The 17,780-nt window shown below is 49.4% G+C and overlaps 4 protein-coding genes across 4 annotated transcripts; 2 read left to right on the top strand and 2 right to left on the bottom strand.

Moving 5' to 3' along the window:
- Nucleotides 1–146: 146 nt before the first annotated feature.
- N7489_001711 (SF3a splicing factor complex subunit PRP9) lies at nucleotides 147–1,715 on the bottom strand (the record flags this gene model as incomplete). The annotated part of the gene is made up of 2 exons (XM_056707466.1): nucleotides 147–1,568; nucleotides 1,626–1,715. 2 exons carry the CDS (start codon nucleotides 1,713–1,715, stop codon nucleotides 147–149), a joined length of 1,512 nt encoding a protein of 503 aa, XP_056571768.1.
- Nucleotides 1,716–1,948: 233 nt separating this feature from the next.
- Nucleotides 1,949–3,333, top strand: N7489_001710 (ATP-dependent RNA helicase eIF4A). The gene is made up of 4 exons (XM_056707465.1): nucleotides 1,949–1,988; nucleotides 2,040–2,294; nucleotides 2,359–3,252; nucleotides 3,306–3,333. The coding sequence occupies exons 1-4, from the start codon at nucleotides 1,958–1,960 to the stop codon at nucleotides 3,323–3,325; spliced, it is 1,200 nt and encodes a 399-aa protein (XP_056571767.1). The 5' UTR covers nucleotides 1,949–1,957; the 3' UTR covers nucleotides 3,326–3,333.
- A 1,076-nt stretch (nucleotides 3,334–4,409) lies between these two features.
- N7489_001709 (WD40 repeat domain-containing protein) lies at nucleotides 4,410–7,625 on the bottom strand (the record flags this gene model as incomplete). The annotated part of the gene is made up of 7 exons (XM_056707464.1): nucleotides 4,410–4,521; nucleotides 4,582–4,729; nucleotides 4,779–5,259; nucleotides 5,326–5,729; nucleotides 5,789–5,883; nucleotides 5,943–6,897; nucleotides 7,607–7,625. The coding sequence occupies 7 exons, from the start codon at nucleotides 7,623–7,625 to the stop codon at nucleotides 4,410–4,412; spliced, it is 2,214 nt and encodes a 737-aa protein (XP_056571766.1).
- Nucleotides 7,626–8,941: 1,316 nt separating this feature from the next.
- On the top strand, nucleotides 8,942–17,381 carry N7489_001708 (type I polyketide synthase; the record flags this gene model as incomplete). Its single annotated transcript, XM_056707463.1, has 18 exons — nucleotides 8,942–8,987; nucleotides 9,039–9,627; nucleotides 9,682–10,195; nucleotides 10,260–10,383; nucleotides 10,433–10,545; nucleotides 10,604–11,042; nucleotides 11,128–11,586; nucleotides 11,650–12,416; nucleotides 12,576–13,793; nucleotides 13,903–13,999; nucleotides 14,055–14,080; nucleotides 14,135–14,891; nucleotides 14,959–14,990; nucleotides 15,046–15,333; nucleotides 15,390–15,464; nucleotides 15,520–15,860; nucleotides 16,009–16,391; nucleotides 16,525–17,381. 18 exons carry the CDS (start codon nucleotides 8,942–8,944, stop codon nucleotides 17,379–17,381), a joined length of 7,125 nt encoding a protein of 2,374 aa, XP_056571765.1.
- Between the last annotated feature and the right edge of the window lie 399 nt (nucleotides 17,382–17,780).

Genomic DNA, 17,780 nt, shown 5'->3' with positions numbered 1-17,780 from the left:
GTAGGGTTTGTGGCAGAAAATAACAAATCTGTGTCCATAAGCCACTTCAAACCCCAAAACGAGCTTGCAAAACTATGTATTCGCCGAACACCGAGCCATTTGTAAAAATCAAGGACGCCGGAAAAAAAAAAATGAAGCTCTCCCCTCTAGAGAATGCCCTGCTTTTGCAAATCCAAGTAGATCCTTTCGGGCATAACGTTACCCTCTGCATCCTCCATCTGAACGACATTGTCGCGTGACTCTCTCTCCTTCTTCTTATCCTTCTCCAGCTGCGCCCAAAGTGACTGGGCCTCATTGATATTGGTGATCTCACGGAAGAGGTTGAAGTTGGAGGTAACACCGAGGCACTTCAATCCGTGGATGTGGAGGTTTTCAGAGAAATGTTTGTCGAATGCCCGTCGACCCATGTAGGTGTAGTTTCCGCAAATCTGGCATGGGTATTCGACACCAAGGCCGTGGAGCTTGTAGAGCCAGAAGGGAATAGGCTTTCCATCCCATGCCAGTGGCAGCTTCAACGGGTTGTAAACGATCTCCTCGTCCTCTTCCTCCGATTCTTCGCCGGCACGAGGCTCGGGACCCGTGTGGTCGAGCCCAGCCTGCACAGCCTCCCATTCCAGTTGGCGTTCACGTTCAGTCATACCCTGTCGGCGCTCGACATTGATTCTTGTCGCTTGTCGTTCCTCGCGCAGGACATTCGTCAAGGATCGAATTTGGTGCTCGCGTCGTGCAACTGCGCGCTCCTTGAGGCTATGGGCCAAAGACGTGCCTTGGGATGCAGATGGTTTCTCGTCGGATGCGCCTGCTGCTTTGCGGGCTTCTGCCGCTCGGATGTGTTTCTTACCGGTCAAGTGGCTCCGGTACACGTTGTCGTTTTTGAATTCCTTCTCGCAATCCGCGCACCAAATGCCTTCGCCGGTCCCTTCGGTTGCTGGGCCGGATATACCATTCTCAGTCTTTTCTTCTGTCCATCCCGGGACCTCCTTCGCAGCCCATTGCTTTTCGAATTCCTGCTCGAAGCTGGCGAAAAGATCGTTCAAGGGTTGCAACGGCTGCACTCTCTTGATGAAGCTCTCGAGATAGCTAGAAAGGTCGCCAACATAGTTGAAGTAGCGATCGGAAAGCTTGTCTTTGCGCTTAATTGGCAACGCGGGCGGTGTGAAGGAGTCGAAGATGTCGAGATATTGAACGTATGACAAGCGCTTAACGCCGGGAAGATTCAGGTAATCTTCATGAAGTATGGTGAGATCCAGGTATTGTCCGAACCCTTCTTCGCCAGTGAACATATTGTCGATTGCGGTGCGGGGAGCCTCTCCTTCGCCGGGCTGAACGCGGTTGTATGCTTGCTCGAGGTTCTCGATCGGTTCGTTAGGGTAGCGCTTGTGGTAATCTTTGATCTCACCCAGCTGTTTGTAGAACTCTTCAAATTGGTCGCCTGTTGAAATGGACTGCACTTCTTTCTCCCGCAATCCATCGACATCCTGGTAGATCTCCAGAAGTCGCTGGGACTGGGTCTCAATTCGGTCTAGAAACTGAGAGATTTCATGGTCGCGAGCCAAACGGCCTCGAGCCTGACAAAGAGTTAAGTTAGAAAACGTGACTTCGACATTGTTCGGCGGCATACTCACATTTCGGGGCTCCTCCGCCACGCGATCAGCGATAGCCTGCTCCAGGCGTTCTAGATCCTCATGGATGAACCGCTGGTCTTCGAGCAACATATTTTCAATATGTCTGCCGCGCAAGAACTGATTTTTATTGGCGCGCAAAGAGTGTTGACAAAGTTTCGTGGTGATCGCAAAAGACGTTGGCAATCGGCAGCTCCAACTCGCGGATAGGTCATGTGACCCGAACCTTTCCACCGCGAAAAGTTGGGCCGGTCGACCTCACTTACTTTAGGCTTCACTCTTCGTGAATCCCGGTATCATTTATTGTCTGACATTGAAATACGAACATTTACATCATGGCGGACGGAATCGACAGACGCGCAGAGGGTATGTGGTTCCAGAACTTGGCGCAAGATGAAGCATGCTAACAGCAACTAGAGCGCATGGAGTTCAACACCTCCAAGGAGGTGACGGTCGCGCCGACCTTCGAGGACATGCACCTGAAGGAAAGTCTGCTTCGCGGAGTCTACGCTTACGGATACGAATCGCCTTCGGCTGTGCAATCTCGTGCGATTGTACAAATCTGTAAAGGTCGCGACACTATTGCCCAGGCCCAGTCCGGTACTGGTAAAACTGCCACATTCGCGATCAGTACCTTGCAGATTATTGATACTGTTGTGCGCGAGACCCAAGGTATGCCTTTTTTCCGTTCAATCTGATCAGATCCCATCCTAACCACGATCCTGTTTTGTAACAGCTCTGGTTCTCTCCCCGACCCGCGAACTCGCAACTCAAATTCAATCCGTCGTTATGGCCCTCGGTGATTACATGAATGTCCAGTGCCACGCTTGTATTGGAGGGACCAACGTTGGTGAAGATATCCGCAAACTCGACTACGGCCAACACGTTGTCTCGGGAACTCCTGGTCGTGTGGCCGATATGATCCGGCGCCGAAACCTGCGCACACGTCATATCAAGATGCTGGTTCTCGATGAAGCCGACGAGCTCCTTAACCGCGGTTTCCGTGAGCAGATTTACGACGTTTACCGCTACCTGCCCCCCGCGACGCAGGTCGTCGTGGTCTCTGCCACCCTCCCATACGATGTCTTGGACATGACCACAAAGTTCATGACTGACCCCGTCCGTGTCCTGGTCAAGCGTGACGAGTTGACACTGGAGGGTATCAAGCAATACTTCATTGCTGTTGAGAAGGAGGAATGGAAGTTCGACACACTTTGCGATCTGTACGATACCTTGACTATCACCCAGGCCGTTATCTTCTGCAACACCCGCCGAAAGGTCGACTGGCTTGCCGACAAGATGCGTGAAGCCAACTTTACTGTCTCCAGTATGCACGGCGAGATGCCTCAGAAGGAGCGTGATAGTATTATGCAAGACTTCCGTCAGGGCAATTCTCGTGTCCTCATTTCTACTGATGTCTGGGCCCGTGGTATCGATGTTCAGCAAGTCTCTCTTGTTATCAACTACGATCTGCCTACAAACCGTGAGAACTACATTCACCGTATTGGTCGATCTGGACGATTCGGCCGCAAGGGTGTGGCCATCAACTTTGTCACCAGCGATGATGTCCGCATCCTTCGCGACATTGAGTTGTACTACTCGACCCAAATTGATGAAATGCCAATGAATGGTAAGCCAACCAGTCACGACCTTTCTATTGCTATGCTAATGATGTTATTCCAGTTGCGGACTTGCTTTCATAATCTCCATTTAAGGTGGCATTGTGACTGTAACATCTTTCCTTGCGCCAAAAGCGTCTTGGCTTCATTCCTTCTGGGTCTTCTGAAGTGGATTTCGCTCGCATTGCTGATTTGAATACGACTCGGAATCCGGCACAATGGGTTCGAAGGAAATACAAGGCCAGCTCTAGCGTGGAGGAAAGGGATAATAACATATTTCAGTAAGTCAAATGACTGCCACTCACTTACCATCCAGCACTAACAATCCGGGATAGTTTGCCAAAATGCCAGCCGATTTGCGCACCCCAGGTGTTTACGATTTTGCTTATTTCCGAAAAATTTCGGGCCTCCGGCCTAAGTAGCATGGACTTTTTCTTTATGTTTGGAGTTTCTTCTTTTTACTTTTTGACACTAGGAATCATGAATGATGGAATCGGTTTTATTTTTGTACAATTTGGCCCTGCTTCTTGGCCGTAAGTCTTCCTTCTAGTCTGACAACATAAATTGAATCTGTAGTGAGGAAAAAGAAACAACAGTAAGAGAGGCACGCCAACAAGTCTGTTACTCTATTCCTGCGCTAGTTACCACCAGATCGGAGTTTACGTAGGAACGAGAATATAAGTAGTAGTAGATTTGATTCAATCAGAGACTTGCAACAAAACGATTGAATAAGAGCATAAGAGATGACCAAGAAAGCCCCCCAAAAGCAAAAACCCAAGGACTGGACCAAGGACAGAATATATGTACCCCTAAAGACCCAGAAAGATACGGTCCAACGCCAGCTTCCTGTATTGAAAGAAATAGATGCTAGTTGCAGAGAGTAATCAGCATAAAGAGTGAAAGGGGGACTCCAGCGATGTATATGCGCAAGGCAGCATGATGTGGATATGCCGGGAAGTTAAGAAGGCAAGAACACAGAACAGAATTCGAGAAGAACAAGAAAACATTGCAAGGCAGCAGGTTTATCGTCTTTCAATCCAAAGCTCCGGGTATGTTCCCTCAATCAAATACGGTATCGTGGGGAAACTAAATAAAGACAGGCAACAAGCAGGAACAAAACTGCACAAGCGACGTTGGGTAGTCATCGTCGATGTGCAGTACATGGATATCAGAAAGCGGATGTTGTCCTCAATGCGCTAGTCCGTGTAAAGCCATTTGAGGGTATCCCGCTGCGTTGAACTGGTCCTACTGGGCGGGATCGATTGCCCTCTCGAGACCAGCTACAAATCTAAGTTAGTGGTGTTGTTGAATGTGAGACAGAGGATAGGAGTGATTCTTACATCCTTACTGCACTGTCGTCGCCTGCCGATGCGAACATTCCCGGGTCGGCCGGGTTCCATGATATGGAGTTCACGCATCCAGAGATATGCCCATCCAGAGTCTCTACGATGTTGCCATTTTCCTTGTGCCAGATGTAGACTTTCGAATCTGGAAATAGTTAGTAACGATACCAGAAATGATATGTCGAGATATTCACCTTCACTTCCGCTGACGACAAAGTTCTCAGCTGCTCCCCCGAACGTGCTGCGAATCACGAACTCGCCTTGTTTCTGTCCCTTGAACTGACGGACAACAGCAGTGGTTTCCATGTCAACTAATTGGATATCATGCTCAGCCAGGTTTATAAGCACGTGCCGCGAGTCTTTGCTGATAGAAACCGAGGTCGGTTTGCTCGGCACTGGGAGGCAGTAGTCTTCTTCGTATGTAAGCATGTTGTACACATGAACCTTCGCTTCTGTGTCGGCAGCAACAAGACGTCGTCCGTCGGCACTAATGGCACAGTCCTGTACGCGGAATCCGCCTTTCCATGTGTATAGAGGCTGACCACGCATGCTCCAGTGACGGAGCTGTGATTCAGAATCGAGAGAGGCTGTCACGAAAGATTCACCATCTGCTGCCCAGGCAGCTGCAGTCACCGGTTGACGGTGGTGGTTGATGGTGAGCAGACAACGACCGCTCTAAATCATGCACAGCCCGAGTTAGCATATTATTATGGATTTACACGGAACCGTAGAAATCATTACCTCGACGCTCCATACGCGTGCCTTCTTATCTTGCGAGCAAGTAATTAGTTTGGAGTCATCTGGACTCCAGCTGGCGAACGCAACTCCGTCCTCGTGTTCTGTAAGCCTGTGGATAACGCTGAAGTCTATTGTGTTATAGATGAGCACGTTATGGTCCTTTCCTGCAGTAACCAGCTTGGAGCCATCGTGAGAGAACTCGCAGTACCATACTTCATCTGAGTGCTGAGTCAAGTCCACAATGACGTCTAATGGGAAGTCGTTTCGGTCACACATGTGGTCCGAGTAGAGCGACGGAGGGTCGGCAGTATTATGATAAACGCAGTTGTTGATCTGAGATTGCTTGACGTGATCTAGTAAGATGGCCAGGCGATGTTGCGGGATCATCACGGAAGGAGAAATGGATTCTGCGGCTGAATTAGCAACCCGGTTACACCACAGACATTGGAGATTCGATCAAGCTCACTTGACAGCTCGCCAAGAAGTCGTTCACGAGACGAGCTAACGGAGCCATTCCATCCCGCTTGGGCATGTAAGACCTCCGTTGGGCACATAAGAAGACTAACCAAAACAACTGGTAAGCAAATGTTGTTCTATAGTTACCTATTGATGGGCAATACCTTGATAGGGCGTGTAGACGCTCAACATCAAAATTCAAGGGCGTCAGTTCCTGGCGAAGGACGTTGAGAGCTGCAGCTAGATCACGCGCTTCTAGCAACTCGAGGAATTTCTGCTGCCGGAGATAGAATAGCATCTCGTTCCTATCGGCCTCCTCTGATAATACCAGGGTCTCTTCTTGTGGAGATTTCCTGTCGACCTGTTGTGACCCGGCATTTCGAAACGATTGAATCAGGATCCTCTCGGCTTCTAGCCATCGTCCACCCAACACCGCACTCCGGAACGTTGCGACCCCTGATGTTTCCAGTTCATAGCCGCTCTCCGAGCTTAACAGTGATGCCGACCCATTATAACCCAGCTCATATAAACTCTGTATCAAAATCCGCGTTACCTCCTCCCGGTTGTGGCCGTAGTAGGTAGACGATAGGGATGGCGTTTTAGAGCCATTTGTCTGAGAGCTCCCGTTGGTTGCCGCTTGCCCGTTCAAGCCAGTCTTCCTCGATGTCGAAGCACGTGATTCGTCCGAGGCGTCTACGAAGCCATTTTCTGTTGATATTCCGTCGGGACGCATGATTACCAGGCGCCTGCGCTTGGGGGAAGGAGGTCGGCCGTCCGGTCGGCCAGAAAGACGGCCTGGGTAGTTCTGAGATGTAGTCTCACGTGCTATTTGTGGAAGGTGTCCGGTCCCTGCCGATGAGGGACCAAGGTTATCCGGGCTGCTCGAAAGGCGGCGGCGACGGTTGGGCCGAGGGGTAGATGAACTGGATGGTCGGGATGCGGACAGGAACTCTGACGTTTGGGAGCCGGGATTGCCTACCGAGGCAGGAGCTGTATTGGGCAAAGGAGGATCAGGGTCGTCGGAGGTGGTAAACGGGTGTGATGAATGGTGAGCCAGTTCGACAATATCTTTAGATCTGCCCAATCCCCTGGCTCTTTGGAAGAACCAGGTGAGCAGACCTCAAGCGGTGGCGGGTGTCCGATAAGTAATCGCCGGGAGCTCCGTTGGAGAGGGGCGCAGATGTCACAAGGTCAAATGGATGGTCACTAGCTTGAGCTGATAGTCACAGATGTAACAAATGATCAAAGAGCTGTAGATCTTGAGAAATCACGCGGTTGTAATGATCGCTCTGAGTTGAGAACTGGTTGGGGCTTATCGGGGAGAGAGAGGAGAAGGAGAGAGAGATAAAGAGATGGAGAACTGACCACTTCCAGACAGCACACGAGAGTCCGAATATCAAAATATGGAAGGTCAAATATCAGACAAATGTCAGATGTCTGTCAAATGTCAAATGTTCAATGGTAAATGAGAAGAAAAAAGAACAAAAAGAACAAAAACAAGATTGGGTTGTTGGGTAGCCCAGCGGACAACGACCCCATCTACAGCGTAACACCGTGGACCTCTCCAGAGCTACTATGTACTTACACTGCCTAGGAGAATTTGGCCATTTAATAATCAATATAATCAATGATCTTTGTACGACTTGTATAAATCTGCCTATAAATACTTGAGAAAAAGTGTGACCAACTTGGTTATATATTCCCCTCCGTTTCCACGGTTGTTTTACGGAAAAATTATCCATAGGAGGTATCTACAACACATTAGGACATGTTGGTTACCTCTAGATGAAAGTGCCGTTACTTCGGAGAAGGTATATCCTGTAGATACCGGAGATGTAAAATGCCATAGACCAGCAGAGAAGTTCTGCGAAATCAAAAGACTCCGGTATATATAGTACGGGAGGTTTATATCTCGTATAGACATCAGTGGCGAGCTTTAGGCGGCGTGTAAATATAGGCATGGAGTGTTCTATCCTCGAATATTAACAACTATAGCTATTTACCACATTATATTCTACTAGTAAGAAAGTTGTTGCTAAGGACATTTCTCAGAGAGGCAAAGTACTCTTTCTAGAACAGCTACTCTAGCACAGAAAATTGGGATTCGGCTCGTGGAAATCCCAACTCGTTACTTCGCCGACAAATTAATTGCGAAGCTATACTTAAGGCCCGAAATCAAGTGGTTATCGAACTTACTCACACTCGATTGACTCTCACTAGGACAGACACTGGCGATTCTATATCGTTGTCCGCACTATAGTTAGTACTAGTTAGGTTAGTCTTACCTTCCGACTAAATAGATTATAGATAGGGAACTAGTAGGGCAACGAATTGTCCCCTTACTTTTCATAGTATAATACGTATATTTTACTCTTTTTGGCAAACTCTTAATATGGAGACGGCAACTACTACCACATTTACTAAAGGGTTTGAAGACTCTCGCGAATAGGAGCTATTCGTGGATATAGTGGTTATCAAAACGTATATAGGATGGTCTATGATTATATAGTACCCAAACTGACAGCTTGCTATTTACTCGTGTCAACAGATCCACAATAAGATAGGAATCGGATATACCAGAGCGAAAATGGCGTAGCCGAACTCATAACTAAACACATATTCTCACCTCCAGGACTTCCAAGGTCAGCAATTCCCATGATTACGTCAAAATGGTAAGTTCGTTAACCTCCCATATTCCAAAGTTAATGGTGGAATTTGAATTTATAACCGGGAAAGTCGTTAAAAGGACCAGGTAACCCCTAAGAAGTTTGACTAGGTCAATGGGCGTCTTCACTTGTGTCAATTGAACCGGGATATTCGGTTGGAGAGTTGCATACCAACCGAACTCAAATTGACCAGTTGCCTTTCCCGTATGACCGATTGCGGAAGTTGAGTCTTCATTAGATTTATATCAGCGCCAAACAGGGAAAAAAGAACAGTTAATCCATCCTTCGAAGGATGAAACGCACGTCATATATATTAGGAACAAGGATGGGAGTCATGTCAATGTCATTAGAAGAATTGGGTATGGCCCAGGTCAACTCCTAAATAACCTTGGAAATCCTTATACGTCCCTGAATATCTCGGATATATTCCAATCTCAAGTTTCCAAAGTCTTCAAAATGGCTCCCTTCAATAGCCTTCCGGCAGATGGTTTTCGCTCATGGAGCGTGCCAAGGACGATCAACATTTTAGCTTTGACGATCAAGGTAAATCTCAGCTTCGTCAAAACCTTCAACATTGGTTGACACTTCAAGCAGCTGGAATAGGCGGAGTTGGTGTGTACACGGAAACCCGCCCAAAGACGAGTCATGTCTCGGATGACAGTAGAGGCGTTGGCGTCGGCCGAACCGGGAGCTCCGAGCCTGTCGCAATTGTGGGCATGGCCATGAGGCTCCCCGGCAAAATAAGGACATCTGAAGATTTTTGGGATCTACTTGCCAACAGGAAAAGTGGCCGTGTCCCCGTCCCGGAAAATAGGTACAATTCAGAAGGGTTTTACCATCCTTCGGGTCGTCCTGGCACGGTCTGCACACGCCACGGCCATTTTTTACAAGAGGACGTGAGTCACTTTGACAATGAGTTTTTCTCGCTTCCACCAAAGGAGGCAGGCAACATGGACCCACAGCAACGAATGCTGTTGGAAGTGGTCTGGGAATGTATGGAAAACGCCGGGCAGGTAGGCTGGCAAGGCACTGACATGGGATGTTATGTTGGTACATTTGGAGAAAGTTGGCTTGACATCACCTCCAGAGACCTCCAACGTCCCTGGGATGGTCAGGTAAACTCCACAATGGACTTTGCCCTTGCCAACCGAGTGTCTTACGAGTATGATCTAAAGGGACCAAGGTGAATACCCCTCCCTAGGTACCCATTCGAAAGCGTAAGTGGCTGACTTTGCAGCCTGACAATCCAAACGGCTTGTTCGTCCGGGCTAGTAGCTCTCCACGCCGCCTGTCAGGCAATTTCCAGCGGCAATTGCTCCTCAGCCGTCGTGGCAGGAACCAATCTAATAATCACGCCAACTATGATGATGGCGATGACCGCAGAGGGAGTCATATCCTCGACGGGGACCTCGAAAACATTCGATGCCGCAGCAGACGGGTATGGCCGTGGTGAGGCGATCACTGCAATCCTACTTAAGAAGGCTGATCGAGCAAAGGCAAACAATGACCCTATTCGAGCAACCGTTAGAGCCACGGCGACAAACTTTGATGGTAGAACTGCTGATATGAAGACACCAAACCCTCACAGCCACGAGCAGTTGATCCGTCAAACTTATGATGCCGCTGGGATTCGTGACTTCTCTAAGACTGCCTTTATCGAGTGCCACGGCACGGGCACCGCAGTTGGAGATCCTTTAGAAGCAAGCGCTATCGGCAAGGTGTTTGGGGAAAAGGGTGTAATGATCACATCCGTAAGTCTTGCTAAATATTTACTAGACGCAACTATCTATAGCCAGATGGCTTACTAGATACTAGGTAAAACCAAATGTCGGTCACTCTGAGGGCGCATCCGGTATTACCAGTGTCATCAAAGCTGTCCTGTCTCTTGAAAATGGGCAAATACCGCCAAATATCCACTTTTCTAAGCCTAATCCTCGAAGTATGGTTGGGTTCCCTTGCAACGAGACACAAACTAACCTGAGCAATAGTCCCGTTTGAGGAAGCCCATCTCCGTGTGCCTGTGGAGCTCACGAGGTGGCCTACAGACCGCAGTAAGAGGGTCAGCCTCAATGGCTTTGGGATTGGGGGCGTCAATGCACATGTATGTTGACTATTACAGTGCCGACCTGTGTTTGGTTATATATATCTTACATTTTCAGGTGATCATGGAATCGAGCAACTCCGGCAGCGCCGAACGCGAGAACCCGACCCGGCATCCCAGGAACGGGCCACAACTGATTGTCCTCTCCGGAAAAAGCCGAAGCGCCTTAAAGCAGAGAATCTCGCAATTTGAAGTCTATTTGGCCCAGAGCTCTAAAGAGAGAAGAGACATCGCATACACTATGTGTCAACGCAGAGAGCATCTGAAATACCGAGCATTCGCTGTCGTGGAGGGCCAAGGATCCATCTCATTTTCCGGTATCGAAGAAAGCTTTCCATCGTCTCCCCGTCTTGCCTTTGTCTTTACAGGGCAGGGGGCCCAGTGGACTGGAATGGCAAACGACCTTCTCCTTTTCTCCGAGTGCTTCCGCAACAGCATCAATAAACTCGACAGGACTTTACAATGTCTGCCAGATCCTCCCGAGTGGAAGATAGCAGGTATGTTCTTTTTGCCTGACTTGGGTGTCTTGTCCCGGTTGTTGCTCCTAGCCAACGTGTAGAGTGATGAAGCTGACTGGTTAAGACCAATTTTCCGATAGGGGGAAGAGCCACCAGATTGATACACCTGGGCTTTCCCAGCCCCTTTGCACGGCTTTCCAGATCGGATTAGTCGATGTACTTGCGAAATGGGACGTCCGTCCCGCTGCCGTCTTAGGCCACTCCAGTGGTGAAATAGCTGCAGCCTATGCAGCTGGTGCTTTGACAGCAGAGTCAGCAATAACAGTTGCCTACTACCGCGGCCAAATTGCAGAGCAAGCCATCTCTCGCTCCGCAAATGGTGGCATGGCCGCAATCGGGCTAGGTCGTGAAGAGGTACTCCCTTACTTGGTCGACGGAGCCACGGTGGCATGCGAAAATAGCCCAAGTAGCGTGACCATCTCTGGGGATAGCAGTACGCTGAAGAAGATCGTGGAGAAAATCCAGACACATAAGAAAGATGTCTTCTGCCGCCATCTCCGTGTGGATGTGGCATATCACTCGGGTCAGTAACAAGTCCACTCAGTATACACCCCCTTTCATTCGACACTAACGAGGACACGTGCAGCACACATGCAGGCTTTGGGCCCAGCGTACGAGTGTCTCTTGGGCAATGACGTGCAAACAAATGGGTGCAAAATACCATTCTATTCGACCGTTACAGGAAAGGTCATGCCCGCTGACAGCGACATGGGAGCTTCCTACTGGCGCGAGAACTTGGAGAAGCCAGTGCTTTTCTCTCGCGCTGTAAGGACGTTGCTAGAGGCACAAGAGACAAAAGTCATCGTCGAGGTTGGGCCACACTCAGCTCTAGCTGGCCCGCTTCGAGAGATTTTCGCAGCTGAAAATGCGGAGTCTCGCTATGTTCCTACAGTGGTGCGCGGCAAAAGCTCAATGGACTCCTTAGTGAAGACCGCCGGTAACCTTCATGGCCTTGGCGTCCTGGTCAACCTCGCAGCAGTTAACGGAGATCATGATCAGCACAATGTCGTCACAGATATCCCGCTGTACCCTTGGCAACATGGAACCAGTTTCTGGGAGGAGAGCCGACTTGTCAAAGAGTGGAGATTACGACAGCACACTAACCACGAAATACTTGGAAGCCGTGTCTTCGAGTCTACTGCCCTAGAACCAACCTGGAGAAATGTCCTTAGATTAAATGATGTGCCCTGGTTGCGGGACCACCAAGTCGGCAACGATATCGTGTTTCCCTGCAGCGCATATGTGGCTATGGTAGGGGAAGCCGTTCAGCAAATTTCAGGCCTTGGAAATTACAAGCTACGGAACGTTTTTATCAGAAATGCCCTGCTTCTCACGGACACCGAATCAATTGAGGTATTCACAAGCTTCAAACCGGCACGGTTGACTGATGAGCTGGATTCCGGATGGTGGTCATTCACCATCACCTCGTGAAATGGCAATTCTTGGATGCAGCACTGTGCTGGAGAAGTTAAAGGAATGGCAGGTGATCATCGCTCGACTGAGGGAATCCAGGATCTTCCACGGCACGTGTCATCCCCAACTTGGTACCGTAGCGTCCGTAATATCGGATTGCGATATGGGCCCAGCTTCCAATGTCTGAAAAATATATCTGCCGACCCCGCTCATCCTGTGGCTGCAGCTACTGTATACGAGGAGAAAGACCCTTACAAGTGTCCATATCCACTCCATCCTACTACCATCGACCAATGCATCGTCCTCTCCGCCGCGGCGTCGTGCAACGGCCTTGTTCGCAAGCTAGGGGAAGCCTTGATACCCCAGTCTATAGGCGAGATCTACATCGGCCAGGGAGGGTCCAACGTCTCTGCAAAAGGCACTGCCGTCAAAACTGAAAGCGGCACTGTGAATGGGCACGTACTTGCACTTTCAGATGATACTGTTTGTATGCAACTTCGAAACGTGCTCCTGAAGCGTGTGAGCGTCACCGAAGATTTGCAAGAGGACGATAGCTTGGCTGGCGCACAGATGACGTGGACCCCTCTGATAGATTTCACCCCATGCGCAGAATTGATGCGGCCAAATTCGCACCGCGACACTAAAGTCCTGGTTGAAAAATTGGCGGCCTTGTGCATTATTGAAAGTGCCAGCCAGATTGGGACGCAATGTGTCTCATCCAAACACCTGCGAAACTTTCAGTCATGGCTCCATCTTCAGGTCGCATGTTTTGCAAGAGGGGAATATCCAATCCTTCCTGAGATAGACGCGTTATTGCCCGCACCGTCGTCAGCCCGAAGAACTCTGATTGATGAGACTGCGGCAAAAATAAAGGATGGACAATCTGCGCCCTACGTGCAAGCAATACTATCTATCTACAACAACATGGATGATATTCTTCAGGGAAGGGTCCATGGACTTGACCTGCTGACCAGGGATGACTGCTTGACAAACATCTATCGGGCTGTCGGGAGTACAATGGAACTTGGGGATTTCTTTACCTGCTACGGAAAATCACGACCGAAGATGCGGATTCTCGAGATAGGTGCAGGAACTGGCGGAATGACCGAAACTGCACTCCAAGCCCTGACTTTACCCGGTGGAATCCGCTTGTTTTCGACCTATACCTTCACGGATATTTCTCCCGGATTCTTTCAGGCGGCAAGGGAAAGGTTCTCCGGGTACGAGGGGATCAACTATCAGGTCCTTGATATCAGCCGCGACCCGATTGAGCAAGACTTTGACGCAGAGCAGTATGATCTGGTTATCGCTGCAAATGTAAGAAGGACCCCATATATTGTCCCCCTTTACATCTATTACCGCGGTCTGCACAAGGTCACCTGTTCAAAGATCGTTTGCTAATGGGTAACTTGCAAATCTTTTACAGGTTTTGCATGCAACTGCTTCACTTTCTGAGACTCTTAGAAACATAAGGAAGGTTCTTGCGCCAGGTGGCGGACTGTTTCTCCAGGAGGTCTGTGGAGGTATGTTGGTTCACTGTCCTCAACCTTTCGCCTATAAATTAACAATGGTACCAAGATTTGGTTGCGCAATCATACATTATGGTATGTCTCATATTTTGAAAGAAACTGCTTCGAAATTATTAACTTCTCATCCAGGGTTCCCTCCCGGGCTGGTGGCTAGGCGTTGACGACCAACGCACTACCAGACCCTATGTAGCCCCTGAAAGATGGGACGAGGAGCTCCGGAAGACTGGATTTATGGGCGTACAGTCTGTCGTGTGCGATGACGAGAAGCCGTTCCAGCAAATGGCTCATATCGTATCCACACGCGAAGAACTGCGCTCGGAGAAGACCGTTACCTTGCTCCATGATGGTCCTACTGGCAACATCGAGAAATTGGTTCAACAGTCATTCATTCAGCGCGGCTATGCCCTCTCCTGGTGCAATTTAGGTCAGCCTGTGCCTGGTAGCCAAAGCGTCGTATCCCTATTGGACCTGAACGGATCTTTCCTCCGCGATATCCCCGAGGATAACTGGCAGAAATTCCAGGATTTGCTGTCGGGACTGAGCCCCCAGGGTATACTTTGGGTGACGAGGGGATGTCAACTACAAAGCGTGGATCCGCGATATGGCATGGTGCTTGGTCTTGCCAGGGCTATCCGGGCGGAGTCGTCTTTGGATTTTGCTACCCTCGAAATTGACGATTCGGGCCGGAAAGCCGCCGAAGCTGTCGTCGATATTTATGAGCACTTCGATAGCGTCAGGCAATGGCCAGGTGTGGATATCGACTTCGAGTATATCCTGACCGGTGGCACAATCCAGGTGCCGAGATACCTTCCGTGTGCCCTAGCTTCGGAGCTAGAGGCGACACCAGCGCCCTCCACCCCCAAAGTGCTCACAGTTGGAAAACTCGGTCCAGCTTGATACTATTCAATGGATAGCTCACGAAGTAACAAGTCCCACTAATGGTTTCGTTGAAGTCACACCGCAATTCTTGGGCTTGAATTTCAGGGTACGTTACTAGCCATCCACACTCGCGGGTTAGTGCGTTGGAATAACGCATCTAGGATCTTCTCTTGGCTATGGGAATTGTGGACGATTCACCAACAAACATGGGCATAGAAGCATCAGGGACAGTGACCAAGGTAGGACCTAATGTCCATAATCTGGCCATAGGGGACACTGTGATGCTACTTTCTGCCGGCGGCTGTTTCGCATCCCCAATTGTCGTTTCAGAGAAATTGTGTGCGAAGGTCTCAGATGACCTTCCCTTGGAAGAAGCTGCCACCATGCCGTGTGTTTTCAGTACGGTAATCCACTCTTTGTTGAACGTGGCACGAATCGAGAAGGGACAGGTGAGTAGCGATTCATGCCCTGTGTCTTCTATATCCATGACTGAATGATCTCCTAGTCCATTTTGATACACTCTGGTGCCGGAGGAGTGGGGCAAGCAGCTATACAGATTTCTCAGCACGTTGGTGCAATAGTATGTTTTATACTCGCTGTCTGTAAGCTTGACCAACAGTTGCTGATCTTATCAGGTTTACACGACAGTAGGAGACAAGGAAAAGGCTGAGTATATGATGGAGATGTATAATATCCCATCAGGTCACATCTTCGATTCCAGAAGCTCAAGTTTCCTTTCAGGCGTCATGCAGGCAACTCGGGGAGAAGGAGTTGACGTTGTGCTGAATTCACTTAGCGGGGAGCTACTCCACGCATCCTGGCAGTGCGTCGCCCCATACGGAACTATGATTGAAATCGGCAAGCGCGACATTATGGGAAAGGGAATGCTGAGCATGAACGAGTTCCTTCACAATCGAGCATTTATTGGGGTCGATATGGCACAAATCGCCAGAGAAAAGCCAGACTTAGTCCAACGGTAAGTGTAGCCCGTGTCAAGCGACAGGTCGCGGCGACCAAGAGACAGAAGGTGCCTGGACTAATCCATTTGGGGCGTATAGTCTTCTCTGCCAATGTGTTTCTCTCCACCAACAGCGCGCTAACCGGGGAATAAAGCCAATACACAGGTTTGACGCGACAAACCCCAAAGAAGCATTTCGTCTCATGCAGAGAGGCAAGCACATCGGGAAGATTGCCATCAGAATGCCGCAAAATAGTGAGGATCTGGAATTAGCTCCGTCACGGTTCAAGGTCGGACCACTCAGCGAGGGAGCTTATCTGATAGTCGGAGGACTTGGAGGGATTGGCCGTCCAATCGCCAACTGGCTCGTTGAGTGTGGTGCGCGCCATATAGTCTTCTTCTCACGGTCCGCCGGACGCTCTCAGGAAGACAAAGCATTCTTCGATGAACTTCGGGCACAGTGTGCTGAGGTTACGGCGATCGCTGGAGATGTTAGGAAGCTATGTGATGTCCAACGAATTACGAACTTGAGCCCTAAACCTATTGCAGGTGTTGTACAGTTGGCTATGGTCTTACAGGTATGACTGCCAGCCTTGCAAAAAACGGCTGTTTAGGACGACAGCGTGGAACTACCTAGGTTTCATATATGCACCGACTGAAAAGCTAACCTTGCAACAATAAGACCGCCCAACCATTGGTATGGACTATGAGGCCTGGCGAGCTGCAGTCGATCCCAAAGTCAATGGCACGTGGAATTTGCATTCTGTCTTTGAAGATGCGGATTTGAGGTTTTTCGTCTTGATGAGTTCCATCGGCGGAATCCGCGGCTACCCCGGCCAGGCAAACTACGCGGCTGCTAACTCATTCCTCAACGCTTTCGTTCACTACCGCCACACAATGGGCCTTCCCGCGTCTGTTATTAATCTTGGGGTCATGGACGAAGTGGGCTTTGTCGCCAGAACACCGCTCGTGCTTGAGCGATTCCGCCAGCAAGGAACGCATACCTTGACCATACAGGATCTTCTCGATACCATGCAAATTGCCGTTGTCAACCAGCGACCAAACAAATATAATAGGTCGAATACCCTCGGACTCACTCACCTGAATGTTGGCTTCATCACCAAGGTCACAGGTATTGACCCTCGAGTGCGGCAGGATCTCCGCCTAAGCCTCATCCGCGACGTCAAGCAACGATCAGCTAGCAACCAAGACTCCTCTAGTGCGCCACTGAAAGAGTTCCTTTCTTGTGTAGCTGCCGATAGCTCTGTCTTGGCGGATCCAGCTAGCTCGGAGGTACTTACCAAGGAAGTTACTCGCATGTTCTGCTCTTTACTCTCAATACCAGAAGAGGAGTTTGACCCCAGTCGGGCTGTCTCTGACCTAGGGGTTGACTCACTGGTGAAGATTGAGATTCAAAAATGGTGGCGCCGCCACCTCGACTTGGATATCAGCATCTTTGAAATCAGCAACATGCCATCGGTAACGCACTTGGTCGATTCGGCGATTCAGGCCTTAGGAGAAAAGTTCATACAACGGTGAAGATCGAGAATGAGCGCAGAGCTTCGTCCAGGAAGCCTTTTGGTGTTTCCACAGCTCTCGCGGGGGTAGGAATGCTTTATTTTAGAATGGGTTTCGTTATAATTCCATGAAAGCAGGATATACAGATGGTGCTTGAAACAGGGAGTGTATGGAATCATCTCCGAGGCAGCCTTAGCGTAATAGTACTTCCCAAGGCTGGATATAGACTAAAAGAAAGGTGACAACGGAAAGTATTGATCTCAATATTACTTGGCTATGTTCTCCTCTCCTCTCTTACGTTTTTCTCTTTTCTTTTTCGTATGAGAAGGAGCTATGTCTACACACCGGTACAGACGCCAGCTGCCAAACCACCATTAAGGCATAGGCTGATGCTTTAATGCCTGGTTCTTGACTCGTTGC

The sequence above is a fragment of the Penicillium chrysogenum genome (assembly GCF_028827035.1).
Source record: "Penicillium chrysogenum strain IBT 35668 chromosome Unknown utg000001l_segment0_segment0, whole genome shotgun sequence".
NCBI lineage: Eukaryota > Fungi > Ascomycota > Eurotiomycetes > Eurotiales > Aspergillaceae > Penicillium > Penicillium chrysogenum.
The sequence above is the reverse complement of the archived record's forward strand: the minus strand, read 5'-3'. Positions and strand labels throughout refer to the sequence as shown.